The 17,011-nt window shown below is 41.6% G+C and overlaps 1 protein-coding gene across 1 annotated transcript in view; it reads left to right on the top strand.

The window, feature by feature from the left end:
• The window catches only part of OBSCN (obscurin, cytoskeletal calmodulin and titin-interacting RhoGEF), a 185,376-nt gene that overhangs the window by 43,458 nt on the left and 124,907 nt on the right, over positions 1-17,011 (top strand). The window contains exons 17-29 of the mRNA XM_065666939.1: positions 689-964; positions 1,761-2,036; positions 3,119-3,385; positions 3,861-4,130; positions 4,351-4,614; positions 9,561-9,827; positions 10,166-10,278; positions 10,961-11,114; positions 12,427-12,588; positions 13,095-13,199; positions 13,877-14,143; positions 14,762-15,031; positions 15,825-16,091. Of these exons, the coding sequence (XP_065523011.1) occupies positions 689-964; positions 1,761-2,036; positions 3,119-3,385; positions 3,861-4,130; positions 4,351-4,614; positions 9,561-9,827; positions 10,166-10,278; positions 10,961-11,114; positions 12,427-12,588; positions 13,095-13,199; positions 13,877-14,143; positions 14,762-15,031; positions 15,825-16,091 (2,958 nt within the window). The remainder of the gene's footprint in view (positions 1-688; positions 965-1,760; positions 2,037-3,118; positions 3,386-3,860; positions 4,131-4,350; positions 4,615-9,560; positions 9,828-10,165; positions 10,279-10,960; positions 11,115-12,426; positions 12,589-13,094; positions 13,200-13,876; positions 14,144-14,761; positions 15,032-15,824; positions 16,092-17,011) is intronic.

Below are 17,011 nucleotides of genomic sequence, written 5' to 3'. Positions count from 1 at the left end.
TTCTTAAAAGGAAACAGCCATTCGAAAATCCTTTTCCTGTTAGACTGCTCATCCCATTTCTTAAATCTGAGAGGCTGGAATATGTTTTGTCATTTACAGTTTTGGCAGCAGCATGCCTCGAGATGGGTTGAAAACTCAGCACCTTTTACGAATTTGGGCTGTTGTCTGTTTGAGGTCTCAGCCTTCTGAGATGCCCTACTATTTCTGCCAGGTGCTAAATATCCCTTTGTCATGAGAGATTCTCAGCAACTGTGCTTTGGAACAGTATTCACAAGGTGCCCAAACTGTTTCAAGTGTGTGATACTAAAAGGAGTGTTGATGTTGCAACAGTCTTGGTTACCTTGCCAGCCATGATCATGAAACCTGCCTGAGCACTTGCAGGGAGATAATATTTCCTTTGTCGTTTTGACAGTCACGTTGTGACAGTGGAAAAGACCATGAAGAATCTGTTCCAGAAGCCAATAGTTCTGTGTTGATGTCAAGGACCCTTTTGGTTCTTTGCCTTCCTTGACTCTTCCCTATTTTCACAGAAGGGTAAATATTGCCCAGTGAAGGTAATTAGTTTTGGAAAGCGGCAATCTAAATATTTTCCAATCTAAATATTTTCCAATATTTCCAAGCCAAGAAATCTGTAAGATTGAATTCATTTGAATTCCTCAGTCAATATTTTCTTCCTTTCTACATTCAGAGCCCAAGCCTGCATTTATAAACCAGGAACAAGTCCAGAAGGAGGTTAATGCTGTCCTGACAGAAAGTGCCACCCTCAGCTGTGAGGTAGCACAGGATGCAACTGAAGTGAAATGGTTCAAGGATGGAAAACTGCTCATTACCTCCAGGAAATTCAAAATAGAATCTGTTGGCAAAACCCGGCGCCTTGTCATAGGGCAGCTGGAGAAGAAAGATGCTGGAGAATACATCTGTGAGGCTGCAGGCCAGAAGCTGACTTTCAAGGTAGAACCAACTGGTGAGTATTCACTTTGAGGCTCTAAGAAGAAATCCGTATGGCTCAGAAGAAAGCTGGATATTCCCTACCCAATGGCCATAGTGCAACCATCATTTTCCTTGGAGCAACACCAGTGAACCCCATCACACATTAATTCATGCTTTTTAATCTACTGGTTTTGGCTATAGAAATGCTATGTAGGTTTCTGCTTATCTCCTTCATGCACCCCGTTGCCCAACTTTTAACAGTGGTGGGGAGCTGAAAGTATGAGTACGAAATCTTGAAGAGCAGCAATTGAGATGTGAGAAAGCTGAGTAAGTAAAGCTGGTCTGCTGCTTGTATGTACCCCAAAACTGTTTGGTGTTGTGGCCAAGTGTTGTACAAGATAGAGAAGAAGCCAAGAGAAAGACAGTAGAGAAAACAGAAAAGAAAACAGGCCATAAATTCAAGGTTAGCACATTAATATTTCTTTTTAAGTTGATCTAACATCCTAAAAATGGAAGAGGAAAGAATTATACAGGTCATCTTGCTTCTGAGAAGCAAGGTTTTTTGGGGCAGTAGATAAAATGTATATTTGCATTTCCTTTCCTTCGCTTCTTTTCTAAGCAGAAGCTCTTGGTTGCCTGACAGATTATTTTCTTTCTTCCCCCTCAGCAAATTATTACACTAGCCACAAATATTCAGCCATATTCCCTGGGTTATCACAAATTACGGATGAGCTGGTGTTATGAGTCAGGAAAAGAGAGTAATAGGAAAATGCTGTGTTAAGGCTCAAATCCTTAAGTTGTTAATTTTCCTATTTTAATGACTTTCCTAGAACCAGAGGCTAAATTTGCAAATAAAGTTGTCCAGAAGGAGCCTCTCATTGTTCAAGAACATGAAAATATCACACTGACTACTTCAGTAACTCCTGAAACTGCTGCAGTAAGGTGGTTCAAGGATGGAACAGAAATCAAGGCGAACAAGAAATATGAGATCAAGAGTGAGGGTGCATCCAGGACCCTGACAGTGAACCTGGCTGAGAGCACAGACACTGCCATATACACATGTCAGACAAAGAGTGACAAGCAAGAATTCAAAGTACAGGTGAAAGGTAAGCTGAGAATATTACACAGGTCATGTCCCAGTCCAACAGCTATGCTTCTCTCATGGTAGAGTAGAGGTGAAGTACAAACTCTAAAACTGTTACAACCTTAAGGCTTGAATTGCTGTTACAGCTGCTGTGGTTGCCCCACCATAGGCCAGAAAAGTTCTTCTGCTCCAAAAACCCATTTTTTATCCTTTGCTGGCCACTCAGGGTGACAAGGAAGCCTGTGATGGGTACTTCTGGCATCTGCTCTCCACTCTCATCACGCTGCTCTTCTTCCTCCTAACCACAGTAGCTGGGGCATAGTAGAGCCTTAGCTCTTCTCCACTGCTCACCAGCATGACAAAGCTGATGAGGACCTAGAGGGATGTTGTGTGTGTGAGTTAGTCACAAGGGGGAACTGGACCTGAATTGTATCTTCCTCCTTTCGTGGAATGGTGCACCTGGGACGCTGTTCTTTAGTCAAGGCTAAGGCTATAAACTGACAAGAAGAGTGAAGTACAGCTGATCCATGGGTGGAGATGAGAGGGGTGATGTCCCAGAGCAAAGCCCTGCTTTCTTCTCTTCAGACACTCATACTGGAGTTGTCAGCAGTTGAGAGCATTCCCTCAGCTCCCTTTGGAGTCATTGAAGAAACATAGTTTCTAATAGGTCATGATCTCTTAAAGTGTCCCTTCCAGAGGATAGAAATCACACCCTGATTTGTCTGAGTCCATTGGCTCTGTCTCCAGTGATGGAAGAGGCAAAGGTGGCTGGGGCTTATGCATCTGTACAGATTTTCAGTCAGGCAAATCAGGCTCTGATATAAAGCACCACATGGTCTCATCAGGTAAAAGATAAGAAAGGCAATACCTAGCCATGTTTTTAGACACTGTTCTTGCTTTACATAATTATAGTCATATTAAAATACTATGCTAAAGGAATCTTCCTAAATTTAAACCTTTCTGGTTTGTTTCTGCCTACCCTGATCCCCCAAAATCTTCTGGGTTGTTTATTTTATTTTTTTTCAACCTGGCTGGAACCAGTTTCTTAGATCACATTTAGTATCTTTTTCCTTTCTCATCATTTTTCCTTCTTCTGGATCTCAGAAATCCCAGTGAAGTTTGTCAAAAAGCTTGAAGCTGTTAATGCAGAGATTGGAGGCAGTGTCACTTTGACCTGTGATGTGAGCCATGCCAAAGGGAGAGTGGTGTGGCGCAGGAACAAAGCAGAGATCAAGCCCAGCAAGCGTTTCCAGATTCATGAGGAGGGGGTCAAGAGAACCCTGACAATAACAGGGATCCGGGCTGAGGATGAGGGAGAATACTCCTGCGAGTCCAGAGATGACAAGAGCACCATTACCATCACCCCCAAAGGTATGTCTCCAATGGTGACAATGTAGAGGGGTCCTTGGGTTTTGTTCTCACCTATTACAACTCCATAACGCTCAGTTTTTTTCAGTGTTTGTGCTGTCTGTTGTGTTAACAGCAAAATACAAAAGTCAGTGTCAGTGACTCTCTCAGTGTCAGTGGACTCTACTTGTGAAGAACGTGATTTTGAGACATGTTGAGCTCAGGTCTCCTAATATGTGGGTAAACTGACCTTGATATTGCATTTGAGGCTGGAATTAAGTATCCCAAATTTAAGATGTGATTTTACCCCCTGTTTGCTTGCCTCTCTTTTCTGACATCTTCAGACACAAAAGTTAGACATGGGAAACATGATGATCCATCATTATGATCACTCACTCTAAATAAGAACAATTGATGCTTCCAATAAAATCGTCAAAGCTTATGGCTCTGTGGAGGTGTTTATGCCATGTCTCCTAAATGTTTTATTCCTATCCATCAGCTCCCAGAGTGGTGAAATTTGTTACCAGTCTCATCAGTGTGGTCTCTGAGGAAGGAAAAGAGGCTGTGTTCAAGTGCACTGTCTCTCCTAGTGATGCCGTGGTCACTTGGCTCAGGAATGGTGTCAAGATTGAAGCCAGCAAGAAGTATGTGATATCACATAAGGACACTAACCACAGCCTCACCATCACTGATCTGACACTGGAAGATGCAGCTGAAATCTCTGCTAATGCTGAGGGTGTAGAAAGCACAGCCAATCTCAGAGTCCGAGGTAAGAGGTCATCATGCTCCTGTCACTGGTGCTACAACCTACGTTGTCATGTAGTCTTCCTTCTGATTATGCTGGTAGGGAAATTCTGCCTTTACATCATGAAATAGGGAAGCCCAGAATGCATTTGGACTGGAGGTATATGAGCCACTATTTAAATTTTCTCTGAAAGCCTTTTTCTGGATCCTCTGCACTCTTACTAATATTTCTTTTCCTTTGGCAGAGGCCCCAATCTCATTCAAGAAGAAACTGGAGCCCAGAACAGTTGAAGAGAAGGACACAGTGACCTTGGAGGTAGAGTTGACCAAGCCTGCAGAGGTGAAATGGATGAGGAACAACATCGTATTGAAGCCCAGTGAAAAAATAGAGATCAAAGCTGAGGGAACAAAACATATCCTGGTAGTTAAGGACATCTCCTTTGCAGATCGGGGCTTCTACTGCTGTGAGAGTCCTGATGACAAGACCCAAGCCAAGATCAATGTGGAAAGTAAGTTGAATGATCTCCAGTTCTATAAATACCCTGGAGAGGGTTTGGAGGTGGATGCTGGTCTCTTCCATTATCATAATGGCTACTGCCCAACCCACCTGCCATGGGGACAGAGGGACGCAACCATGGGCTTGGCCACAAGTCAAATGACTGAGAGGAGGTGAAAGCAAGAGCAGTAAACAGAGAATGGCTGTCTGGTTCCTATTGCCTCCATCTCATCCCATCAGCTCTCAGTCATGCTGTTGACCATTAAGCTCCTTAGCTGATTCTTCTCTTTCCTCTAAAATTTCTCACATTGTTCTTTCCTTTGTGTGTCTTTAAGCAAACCATTCCCTCTTCAGACACCCATTGCCCTAATTTTGCTAAACCACCTCTTTCAGAATATCTCTTTATATTCAGTCAGGGGTAAAAAAAACCCAGAACAAATCTTCTACTTGAGGGTGCTGCCCTTTCAAGTAAGCTAATGGTATCTCAGCTGTAGCCCTTTACTTCTGTCCTTTTTCCAACATCCTTTTGTCATGATTGTTACAGGATAGATGAAGATAGGATTAAAGCACTTGAGGCCTTGGTGAGGCTGCATCTGGAATATTGCGTCCAGTTCTGGGCCCCTCTGTTCAAGAAGGACAGGGAATTGCTTGAAGGAGTCCAGCGCAGAGCCACAAAGATGATTAAGGGAGTGGAACATCTCCCTTATGAGGAGAGGCTGAGGGAGCTGGGTCTCTTTAGCTTGGAGAAGAGGAGACTGAGGGGTGACCTCATCAATGTTTACAAATATGTGAAGGGTAGGTGTCAGGATGATGGAGCTAGGCTTTTTTCAGTGATATCCAGTGATAGGACAAGGGGCAATGGGTGTAAACTGGAACATAGGAAGTTCCACGTTAACATCAGGAAGAACTTCTTTACTGTAAGAGTGACAGAGCACTGGAACAGGTTGCCCAGGGGGGTTGTGGAGTCTCCTACACTGGAGATATTCAAGGCCCGCCTGGACAAGTTCCTGTGTGATGTACTGTAGGTTACCCTGCTCTTGCAGGGGGGTTGGACTAGATGATCTTTTTAGGTCCCTTCCAACCCTTGGGATTCTGTGATTCTGTGATTCTGTGACTATCTAATTCTGTGTATAAAGCCCCTGACACCAATTGGTACTGTATAGGTCATACATAATAGGTAAGGAGGACTTGATAACAGATTTCAGCTAAATGAAGGGTTGTTATAAAGTGGAAGGGAACAATCTGTTCTCCATGTGGAAATAATAATGGGAACTAGTGGACTTCAATCACAAGAAAGATCCGGATTATACAATAAAAGAGGTTTTAATAGTTGGATGATTTAATAGGTTGCCTGGAGAGGTCTTGGAGCCTTCATCATGGGTTTGAGAAAATGTTAGTGAAATATCTGTTGCGATGGTGTAAAGAGCTGAGTGTGTCCTAGAATGGGACAGAAAAGCTGGATGATTTTCCTAGGTCTTTCCAGCCTGATAATCTTGTGGCAGGGATCCATAACACACAGGGCAGTTATCACTTCTGTTGGTGGTTACTTCTGTTGGTGGTTACTCATCTTTATTTCCAAACTGAATGGCTCTATCAAAAACCAAGCAATAGCAGTGGCTAGTAGCTTGTAGTTTAGTTTTGGATTCATGAAGCCTTAATCTAGCTCATTACTTTCAGCTCCTTTTGTAGCTAACAGAAAGAAGAAACCTCCGGAGAGTGTTTAAAGATAATGAATTGAATTATCTTCTGGAGTGTCTAAGATTCAAGGAATGTTGCATGACTATGATCCTGATTTACAGCTAGATTCAGGTTTACTGAGTCAGTTAAATCAGGTGAAGAGGGTCAGCAGAAGATAGAAATATAGCCTTTCCACAGTCACAATGTGTTGGAAGAATGCGGTGCAGTTTGCTGCTCCATCCTCTTTCAAACATTGCACCCTAAGGCATTTGGTTCAGACTCTGGGTGATGATACTAATTTTCCTTCCAGCAAGATGTTTCAGCAGTTAGTTGTAGATCCAGTTACACCTGGTTTTAAGCACTGACTGTTGCTACAACTAAGTGATAGAAACAAAAATGATGGAAAAGTGTTTATATAGGAAGTAATTGGGTAGTCCTGATAACTGCCAACAGTGTTTTGTGTAAAGTGAGTTACACAAGCATAAATGTGTATCTGTCTCTGACTTATAAACTTCCTATTCTGGTGGAGAGAGAGGATTTTGCTGTGTGCTTCCTAGGTAGCCAGCTGCATTCTCATCACTTGTGTTTAGTGTCACTGGGAAAAGTAGCTCCTCTGTTGATGAACCGAGATGGTTTCACGCAGTGATGGAAACTCATGGACCATGATCAAAAATAGGAATCAGCTTGCTGTAGCAGGGAATTCTTTTTGCATATGATTATCCAAGTCTTATTTTAGAGATGAAGCAGGAAAGGGGCCATATACAAGAACCTCACTAGACATACTGGATTCTGCATCCAAGTCTTCCAACTGAGGTGGCACAGAGCTCTCACTCTGCTTTACAGCAAAAGCAAGACTTTAAAAGTAGAAGTCTAAAACTGTGCTCCACTTTTTGGCATATAAGCAAATAACCTCTTTTCAGTAGAATGTGTAAGAGCTTACATTGAGGTCAGCAGAAGTTCTTTAAATGCTCACAATCTGGGGAATTAAGCTACTATTATTTGATGCTCAGCTGAAGTCTAAGAAGCCTGATTTCAGAGGAGCTTTTTTAAAAAAAGAAAACCACCAAGCTGGACTGATACTGTTTGGTTTGGGATTGCTTTTGGAGCAAGGTAAATAATGACTAGCTACGTGAAAATCTGTTGATTTGCTCCAGTATAAAATCTGCTTCATCAAAAGATAAGCATCTGTAATGATCTTAAGATGCCAGGAGATCCTAAAAACAACTGAGCTGCTCAAACCAACAACATATCTGATTGAGTATCTGTTTTCAGTTGTGACCAAGAGGAGATGTTTGTGGAAGACTTAAGTCAGTCATGGGTAAAGTGATCCTTCCTCTGATTCACCTCTAAGTGTTCATCAGGGAACAGCCTAATTAGGTCAATTAATTATAGTAGAAATTATACTGGGAACATGAGTATGAAATTTCAAATCTCTTGACATAAAATATTATCTATTAAAAGAAATCCTGTAAAAGCTTTACCGTCTACTGTTGCTGCTTTATGTCAAGACTTTTGGAAAAAGTAATTTGGTTTTTTTTCCAATATTTTTCCAATATGTACAGGACCAGGTGAAGATATATCCAGGAGGCCACCTTCTGAGTTAGAAATTGATATGCTATTTAGTTAATGCTTTTGCAAGTCCCTTTCACAATCTCTTCGGAATAATTTCAGTTTGATCTTTGATCCATTCACTGAGTGGTTGGAGTGTTTACTGACTTAAGGGAAAGGTTAGACGGTAACAGGTCTAAACTGAACATTCTGTGTTCAGTTTAGAGGATAAGGTCCCTTGGGGGGATAGGGACTGGCCACAAAATGAGATCAGAAATCAAGGGTTGATGCAGCTTCTAAAGGGAAAAGCCAGGAGAGCTGGTGTTTTAAGTTTGCAAAGCAAAGAATAAAGTGCTGGAAATGTCTGTATGTCCATCATTCGTCTGGTTAAGACATGTTCTTGGTGCAAATTTGAGCTTAACTGGTTGCGACCTTGGAGAAGACCATGAGAGGGGAATCAATGTGGTTTCCTTGAGAGAGGAATTACACAGGATCCTTCAAAGGATGCGTGCGTTCCTCCGTAAAGGTGCTATGACGTATAACAGGCAACAGGGGTGGACACAGAAAAATGCAAGGAGATGGCATTGCATGGAGTCTGCTGCCACCCTCCTGGAGGTAGCCATACTGCGCTTCTTTCTATCCACTTTGCTGATAAGGCCGTAGTGTATTCTCACCACCTCTGTGAGACCTTTGGAGAAATAGTTTGTGCCCTGTTGTCGCCATGTAGTGTAAGGACAGGTGCCAATAGGAGATATTTGAGCCTCAGAGGGGCTGTGGTGTCATCAGCTCAGGAACTGGGTCTAGACCATGACCACAGAACAAAGCCCACAGCCCACTCCTGCTGATGTTTGCATTCAGATCCTGGCTGAATGGGGATTATCTCTGTTAAACACGCACTAGGAAGGTCAGAATAGGAGACTCATAGAGAATTATTGTGAATTTATGGGTCTGTAGAGGTTTTTTCTTTGGTTGTTTTTTTTATAATTGTCAGCTGAATGTCTTTTAAGGGTGAGAAAAGTTTAAACAATAAATGCATTTTACTGGCTGATGGAATATTAATGTCTTGTAGCAGCAACAGATAATATTCACTCAAAACAGATGCTGTGAGGGATCACCACACTTCACACCATGTCATGGGTTAGTTTTTGTTTGGGTTTTTTTTTCCTTTTACTGAAAACTTTCTTCTTCCAACTATTTCGCTCTCTGCCCTTTTTTATCCTAGTTGAAGAACTGCACAAAATTGTTTATTCCTTTATGCTCTATTAGCGATCATCTTTCTCTTGAATCATACCTAACATATTTTCAGCTACATCTCTCTTGTACAGCAGAGGGATGTATAAATAACAAGTTTTATCTTATTCTGGAGTGTTTCTGCCTAATGGTTATTGGTGACCACCTCACTCAGCACAGGAGTGTCTCTAGTTCTCTTTGTGTGTGTGTACAACTTCAGAGCTTATTTCTAGTCTAGACAGTGAGTGTGGTGGACCTTGATAGAAAAATGGACAGTTTGCACTTTTCCTGCAATGTTTGTTTGACTTGTTTGCCCTAGCTAAAAACACCCATTTTAAGAATAGCAGCCACAGACAGGCTTCATTTCCTGCAATGGTGGTTGTTTAATTAGCAGATACCAATTAATTGGCATGAGAAACAGGGAAAGAACCTGTTTTGGAAGTCCTCAGAGTATTTCACAGCTATCGGTGTGAGATCTCCAACCTGACTGTGTTTGTTTTCCAGTGAGGCAGATCAAGCTGGTGAAAGGTCTTCAGCACTTGGAAGTCTCTGAGAAAGGGACTGTCACCTTCGAAGTGGAGGTGTCACATGAGGATGTGCAAGGGACCTGGCAGAAGGATGGCGTTCGGCTGAACCCTGCATCGAATATAAATATTGGTGTTCTGGGGAAGAAACGTTCACTGACTCTTTCTTCGGTGACTCTTGAAGATGCAGGACTCATCTCTTTCAAAGCAGAAGGCATTTTTTCATCAGGGAGGCTCACTGTGACAGGTACACAGACCTGAAAAACTCAGGCCCTGGTTGGTGTGGGGCATGGCTGTCTTCTCCTGTCCCAGAGAGCGAGCTTCTAAGAGCGCAGCAAGCTTTCCTTGTAACTGCAAGAGATGTTAAGCACTAGACTATTATCAGTAAGGCATCCTTCTAATGTCAACAGGATTATTGCAACATCATTGTCCACAGAGCAACTCATGTGATCAAAACAATGTGATTTTGTTCTCGCGAACATTATTAAGCATGGAATCTAGGCTCTGACTATATCCATCATTGCTTATGCCAGATGATCCAGGAGACCTAATTCCCCACTAACTGGACTTCCTCTTCTTTTGCAGAATTGCCTGCGAGAATCAGCAAGCCTTTGGTAGACATCAGTGTAACTCAGAAGGACAAAGTCACATTTGAGTGTGAGCTGTCCAAGCCCAACGGGGTTGTTAAGTGGTTCAAGGTACAGCAATTAATGTAGAGTGGTATTTTAATTTCTAACGTCTCTGGAAGGGAATGGGAGCCTTTGATTTCACTTCCAGGGGGTGTGAGTCTCCACCTTTGCTATACAGCTCTTAGTACTACTCTTTTGTCCCTACATTCATTTACTTGCCCAGTTAATCACTGTTATTCATTTACTGTGTGTGTTTATTGGCTTAAAAGTTAATGTTTTCTATTCTTGGCATCTCGAGATTCATGCCTAGCAGTTCTCACTCAGGATTTATAGCCTCGATGGGAACTGTTGTTGAAGTTGAAGTCTCAATTGCCTTTACACCTGATAGTCATTTTGGGGATCACCTTAGGCATTTCATGTACCTTCCCTTGGGCTCAGCTGATACTTCCGTTAAATGGGGATAACAGCATTACTTCAAGGTAATGTCTGAAGGGGCTTATTGCTGAGCCTTTATAGTGCCTTAAACTTTCAAACAGGTGTCTAAGGTCAACCAAAAGTTGTGCATGTTCTTCAGCGATTCGTACTTCATGAAAACTTTGCACCATACTTAAGTTTCAGCATATGTTCCAGTAAGCACAATTCTGTTAAGTCCAATGCGACAGGTGAATTAAGTACAGATCTGAATGTCTGTTTTGTTCACTGCAGACACAGAAGAGCTGACAGTGATATGGTTTGGCTTTTCCCCTTCTAGGATGGGAAGGAGCTCCGGCAAAGTAAAAAAGTGGGGATTATTTCACAGGGAACTAAGAGAAGCCTTATTATTCACAAGTGTGAATATGAAGACCAGGGAACCTATGTATGTGAAGTAGCTGAAGAGAAGACATCAGCTACCCTAAAGGTTCATGGTATGTTTCACTGAAGTAGGACATCTACTGACGTGTTTTTGACTACACAGCAAGAAATGCTTTGTGGACAGTTCATGTATCTCACAATTACTCATTTTGGTCAACTTCATTTTCTTAGTGAGAACGTGCTGGCAGAGCTGTCCAGTGCTTGCTCTGTCCTTAGAGGAGCATATTGGAAGAGGTGCTAACTTAGTTTTTCCATTTTTCATAAGTGATTTCTGTTCTCTGGAATTTGAGTGGCATTTCTAGATTGTCAAGTTAGCAAACGCCGAATAACCTGACACAGAGCAGGTTTTTAATGGCTGGTGCTGACATGGTTTGGTTTAGGTTCTGCTGTTGTCACAGGGGGACTTTGCCTGAATAAGGACTGGACAAGCCTTGGGTACGATTTCAGGAACTGCTCTAATTTTTATGTTGTAAATCCTAAGGAAAGGATTGTGATTTCTAACTCTGCATCTCCTCTTTATGCCCAAGACAGCTTTTTCCTTTGTGTGTTGCACTGTGCAACAGGTCAAGCATTAGACATATTTTGCCACCAGGCTCTGAAGCACCGAATAGAAATGAGTGCTAAAGGCCAGATACTGAACAGGTCTGCTGTGCACTGCAATTGGCTTTTTTTGAGCAGGACATCTGAAGACAGACCAGCTTTTATTGCTTGCTAGATGCTGTCCTCATGTGGCCACTTAGGTTCAGCAACATCTTCATGAACATCTGTCCTGTTCCACTGCTCTGTTGGACTTGCCCTTTTCTCCCTGATGTTGTGATTGGGATGGGTTGCTATTTGAAAGCTGGCTGATTTTCATTAGGATTCTGCTCCTGAGGCTAAACTGAGGTGTATCAAGGAGTTGCTTTTCAAATGGAAAGGGCTGCAACAGCATGGAAATATGGGTCAGTTCTTGCATGAATTAGTGCAAAATTTCAGATTTAAAGAGGATTATACTGAGTTCAGGGGACTCTGGGGATAAGGTATCTCCTTATTAAACATGTGGCAGGGATTGCAGACTTCTGTTTAGTTTTCATTGGTAGATTTTCTTATTTAATGTGTTTAACTTCTTTTAAAGCCTGTATGAAGTTCTGGCATCCATAATACACTTTTTCAATGAGCTCCACTATAGCTTGTAATTTTACCTGTAGGTTCAAGCAAAATAAATGTATTTACTGTGCTGAAGAAAGAAACTACTCAGGGAGGGAGATTGATCTAGAATAAAACACAATCCCTGGGGTTTTTTCCACGCAAGTATGTAGAAGGTAAACATACTACACTCAGTTATGGAGAAACCCCAAATAAATATTTGTCTCTGTGATTTCACAGCCCGAGATATCAAGATTGTTAAACCACTGGAAGATGTGGAAGTGAATGAATTCGAGAGTGCATCTTTCGTCTGTGAGATTTCACATGATGAGGTCCAAACCCAATGGTACAAAAATGACAACAAGCTGAAGGCTGCTGACAATATTAAAATGCGTCAAGACGGTAAGATGAAAAAGGGGGATCTTATTCTTGAATGGGGATGGGTTGGAGTATGTGCTGGTATGGGAGACTAGGCAGAGAGGTCTGACCTCTAAAACCAAGTTAAAAAGGTTCAGCAGAGAGTTCCGCTTTTGTTCCGTGGCTGCAGCTGGGCTGGGATAGTGACACAGTGGTAACTTTAATAAGGCAATTTTGGTGTCATCTTACCATCCCATGCTGCCAGCAGTGAGGTAGGAATTTCTATCATCTGGCAGTGGGTGGGATCCTTCTGTTTCAGGTACTGTCCCGATGGTGGTGGGGGTCATATTCCACCAGTCCTTGGAGGGGCTGACATTGGGTTATCCTTTGATGCAGGGATGTAGATGTAGGGGAATGGTAGGACTTGTTGCCATGAGAGCGGATGGTGATGCTGAAACCAGATGGGTAGTGCTCAACCTGGCCAAGTATCTTTTGGAAATCGAAGCTGTTTGCATGGGTGAAACTATGTCTGGTTATGCATCTCTTCTCAGGAAAGACCTATTCACTGACTTACACGTGCGTCCAAGTCAAAGATGCAGCAGAAATCAAATTTGTAGCAGAAAAGGCAGAATCTCGTGCTCAGCTTAAAGTAAAAGGTAATTACATCTTTCATGCTAGTACTGCTTAAGCTCTCATATGTCACAAACCAACCAACTTCCCTCACTTTTAAAGTGAAGAAGGTTAACCAACACTTAGAGCTTTCAGGAAAGCAAAAACTCCTGCCTGTCTTACTGCATGTTAAATATGAGCCTGGGAATTTACTTTTGCTAAATAACACAGTTTATTTTATCAGAAAGTTGTTTTTGTACCCAAGGTGTTAAAAGTCATGTTTGAACTTCAAGGGACAAAAAGCTGTAGCTTGACTTTCTCCTGCATTTCCTCTTTCTGGTGTAGGTTTGTAAAGAGCACAGCATTTTTTGTTATTATTTTTGGTTTTGGTGTTAAACAGTGTGGTAGAGACAGAGAGGAGGAAGATGTTTGAATTAAAACACTGAGGAGCTCAGAAAATTCAAGATCAGTCCTTGCCATAACACTGCTGTGTACTGTTGAGTAAATTACCTATTATCTCTACAGTTCAGTCACTCAAGTGGTAAAATATGCCTAAAATTTTTCCTTGTGTACTTGCTGTGTATTAGTTGAGTGCTTAGCACAGTGAGGATTCCTGTCATCATCCAGATAACTGAGTATAAAAGAAATGCAGCTAATGGAGCTTTTGATTGGCAGCTTTCATGGAAACTGTACCATTTATTCCATCTTTTTTGACTCCTTTCAGAGCTGCCTGTAAAAATTGTGAAGCCTTTGCGAGATAAGATTGTTCTTGAAAAACATCGGGGATTCCTGGAGTGCCAGGTGTCTCGCGCTAATGCCAAAGTTCGATGGTATAAAAAGGACGTTGAAATTCACCCTAGTGACAAATATGAAATCGTGAGCGATGATGTCTATCGGAAACTCATCATCAACAATGCAGATTATGAAGATGAGGACGTATACACTTGTGATGCCTTTGATGACAAAAGCAGTGCCAATTTCTTTGTTGAAGGTAGCAAACCTTTTTTCCCTTATAGGATGCACTGGAAGGAAGATTGGCCGATTCAAAAGCCCTTGTCTTTTACTTTGAAAAAGCAATAACACTTTAAAAGTATTTTGATTTAATGTTGATTTATTCTGAAGTCCATTGGTAATGAATCCTTTCAGAATTATAAATCAGGAACATCCAGGAAAATTAATATCTATATAGTTTCATAGGGGAAGTGGTGAAATTCCTGTTCCAGAGCAGTTTACAAAATGTATTGAAAAAAGTTTGCTGTAGAAAAGTTGCAGTAGCTCGCCAATTTCTTTTCTACTATCAAGACCTGCATTCCAATGAACCTTGTTTTCTATTTTATAGTGCCAAGTGTTTGATAAAGGATAGGAAGGTGGCATTAGGAATAGGACTGTAAAGCAGGAGATGGAGACTCTCTTGAGACAGTGTCACAGTCTCAATGTCTGACCTATGACCAGCAATATATATTCAATTTTATATTAAAAAGGCTGGTTTAAGGCCTTTCAAGCTAACAAGTGCAGTATTCAAATGCGGAAAAGGTGGCATGAGTATGTGGGTTGATAATGGCAGAGTTCCTTTGTGACTCATAAATCCCTGCTTTCTCATTCTATCCAGAGCAAGCCATTAATATCGTAAAGGAGCTGTGTGATGAAGATGTGACTGAGCCTGAAGAAGCCAATTTTGAATGCGAGATATCCATTCCATCTGTGAAGCCCCCCAAATGGTATCTACATGGAAAAGTCTTACAGGCAGGCAGAAACATTATCATGCATCAAGGAGGTACCATCCACAAGATGACAATACTGAAAACAAGTACTGATATGACAGGCGTCGTTCAGTTCTCCATTGGCAAATCAAAATCCACAGCAAATCTACTTGTCAGAGGTAATCATACGCCCTGGCTTGATTTAGGTCATGAACGATGCTCCTTCCTATAGTCCCTGCAAAATAACTTTTCATACCTACTGTCTAATGTGGAGGGTCTACTGGGTGGTGTCTTCCAGGCTGTGTGCCTGGAAGATCTGCTTATTTCCTAATTACAAATTGTTGGGGGCAATGTTGGATGCACTCAATGAAACAACAATGTCTTAGGAAGGGATCTCGTTAAATGACTTTGATGTGTCTGGTATTCAAATCTATTGAGCTAGAATTAATTTTTGGTTTATTTTTTTCTTCTTGACTTTACCAAAGAGGACAAAGTAGATGAAATTTGCCAGGGGAGTTTATTTCTGAACTAGACAAGTTTGATAGCTCATTTACTTAATCCACTTTGTCATTGACTTGATCCGAGACAAAGCTTCAGGGCTTTTTATCTTCCACTGTCACCATAGTAAAAATCTCCAATCATGTCCTGAAGTGCTTGTTTTGTTTTTAATTTGCCCTTACCTGAATAAAAGCTTCAATAAGAGAACAATTCAGTAAGCACTGAACAGAACTGGACCATGCATTTGGTAGTTAATATACAGCATCGTCTTATAGAAACCAGCATTTCCTATAGATCATCATGCCATTTTAACTTCAAAGCACATCAGCTCCATAAGAGAAACTTGTAGAACAATCTGAACGGTTCACAATGCAGTTGTGAATGACATACATGAAATTCATTGGTATGGTTAGAAACAGATTAGAAACTTTTCTTCAGATTGATCCTTTCTTCTTTCCCAACCCTGCTTTGCAGATTACCACATCCAGATCACCAGGAAGATGGAGGACAAGACAGCTCTGGAGCGCCATTCAGTCATACTGTCTTGCGACTTCAGGCCTTCTCCAAAGGTTGTGAAATGGTTCAAGGGCCATGAGCTCATTGAGCCCTCTGAGAAATACAAAATCAAGCGTGAGGAGTATTCAGCAGAGCTCAAGATTTTGAAGGTGAAGCCTGAAGATGCTGGTGTGTACAAGTGCAGGGCTGGAAGCGCAGAGACTGAAGCAACACTCACTGTTGAAGGTAGGAGTGGCTTGCAGCAGTGGGAGCTTGCCTGTTGCATGTCTGTATAGTTCTGTATTTCACTCTGGGTTTCTCTTCTTGAGTAGAGGTAGATTCCCACAGTTATCTTTTGCTGATTTTATATATATGCAGTATCACAAGAGAATTGATTGTATTATGCACTGTGCTGATATTCCAGCGCTTGTCATGAAGTAGGAAATGCAGGCAGAAGAGCACCATCTGGGTAAGGCAGAAATTCATGCATCTTTGTCAAGGCATGTTATTTTTCATTTTATCCAAGGAACTAGAACTCTGGTACTTCCACTTGAAAATGTCCCTTACGTTAAACTGTTACAGGCTTCTGATTTTGGTGCTCTTGGTTGTGGTTTTCATTTCCTGATCACTGTGTCAGCTTTTATAGCTGCTATATGCTTCTTTTTCATAGCGATATTCTACCTCATCTGGGTATGGAACTATTTTTAGCCAATTCTTCACCCCTGGTAAAACTGTAAGAAAAGATGTTCACTGTGTCACTTTCAGCAAGACTTGGAGGTGACCCACAGAATCATTTCTGGAAGTCCAGAGAGCAGCTTTTGGTAACAATTTGGTGTTGCAGAGGTTCATCCAAATGACAAAATTATTTAATACTCTTAAAGCCTCCTCTGAGTTAGCAAGTCCTTGAGGAACAGCATTTCAGGAGCAGAATAGCTGTAAAGACAAACCTCTGGTCAAAGACTGAGAAAGAAAAGAATTTAATTCATATTGCTCCCTAAACCTCAACAAGCTGCTTAATCTCTTCATCTTTGTAGCCAAAACCATTGTCTTCATCATGTCCTCTGTGTTGCAGTTTCGCTGGAAGTGAGTCAGTGACGATTTAGTTATAATGTGTTTGTGTGTGTGCAGTGGCTGTCAGGCAGGGATAAGTGAATAATCTAATAAAC

Source organism: Lathamus discolor, chromosome 2, assembly GCF_037157495.1.
Source record: "Lathamus discolor isolate bLatDis1 chromosome 2, bLatDis1.hap1, whole genome shotgun sequence".
NCBI classification, from domain to species: domain Eukaryota; kingdom Metazoa; phylum Chordata; class Aves; order Psittaciformes; family Psittacidae; genus Lathamus; species Lathamus discolor.
Note: the sequence above shows the minus strand (reverse complement) of the source record. Positions and strands in the feature narration are given on the sequence as shown.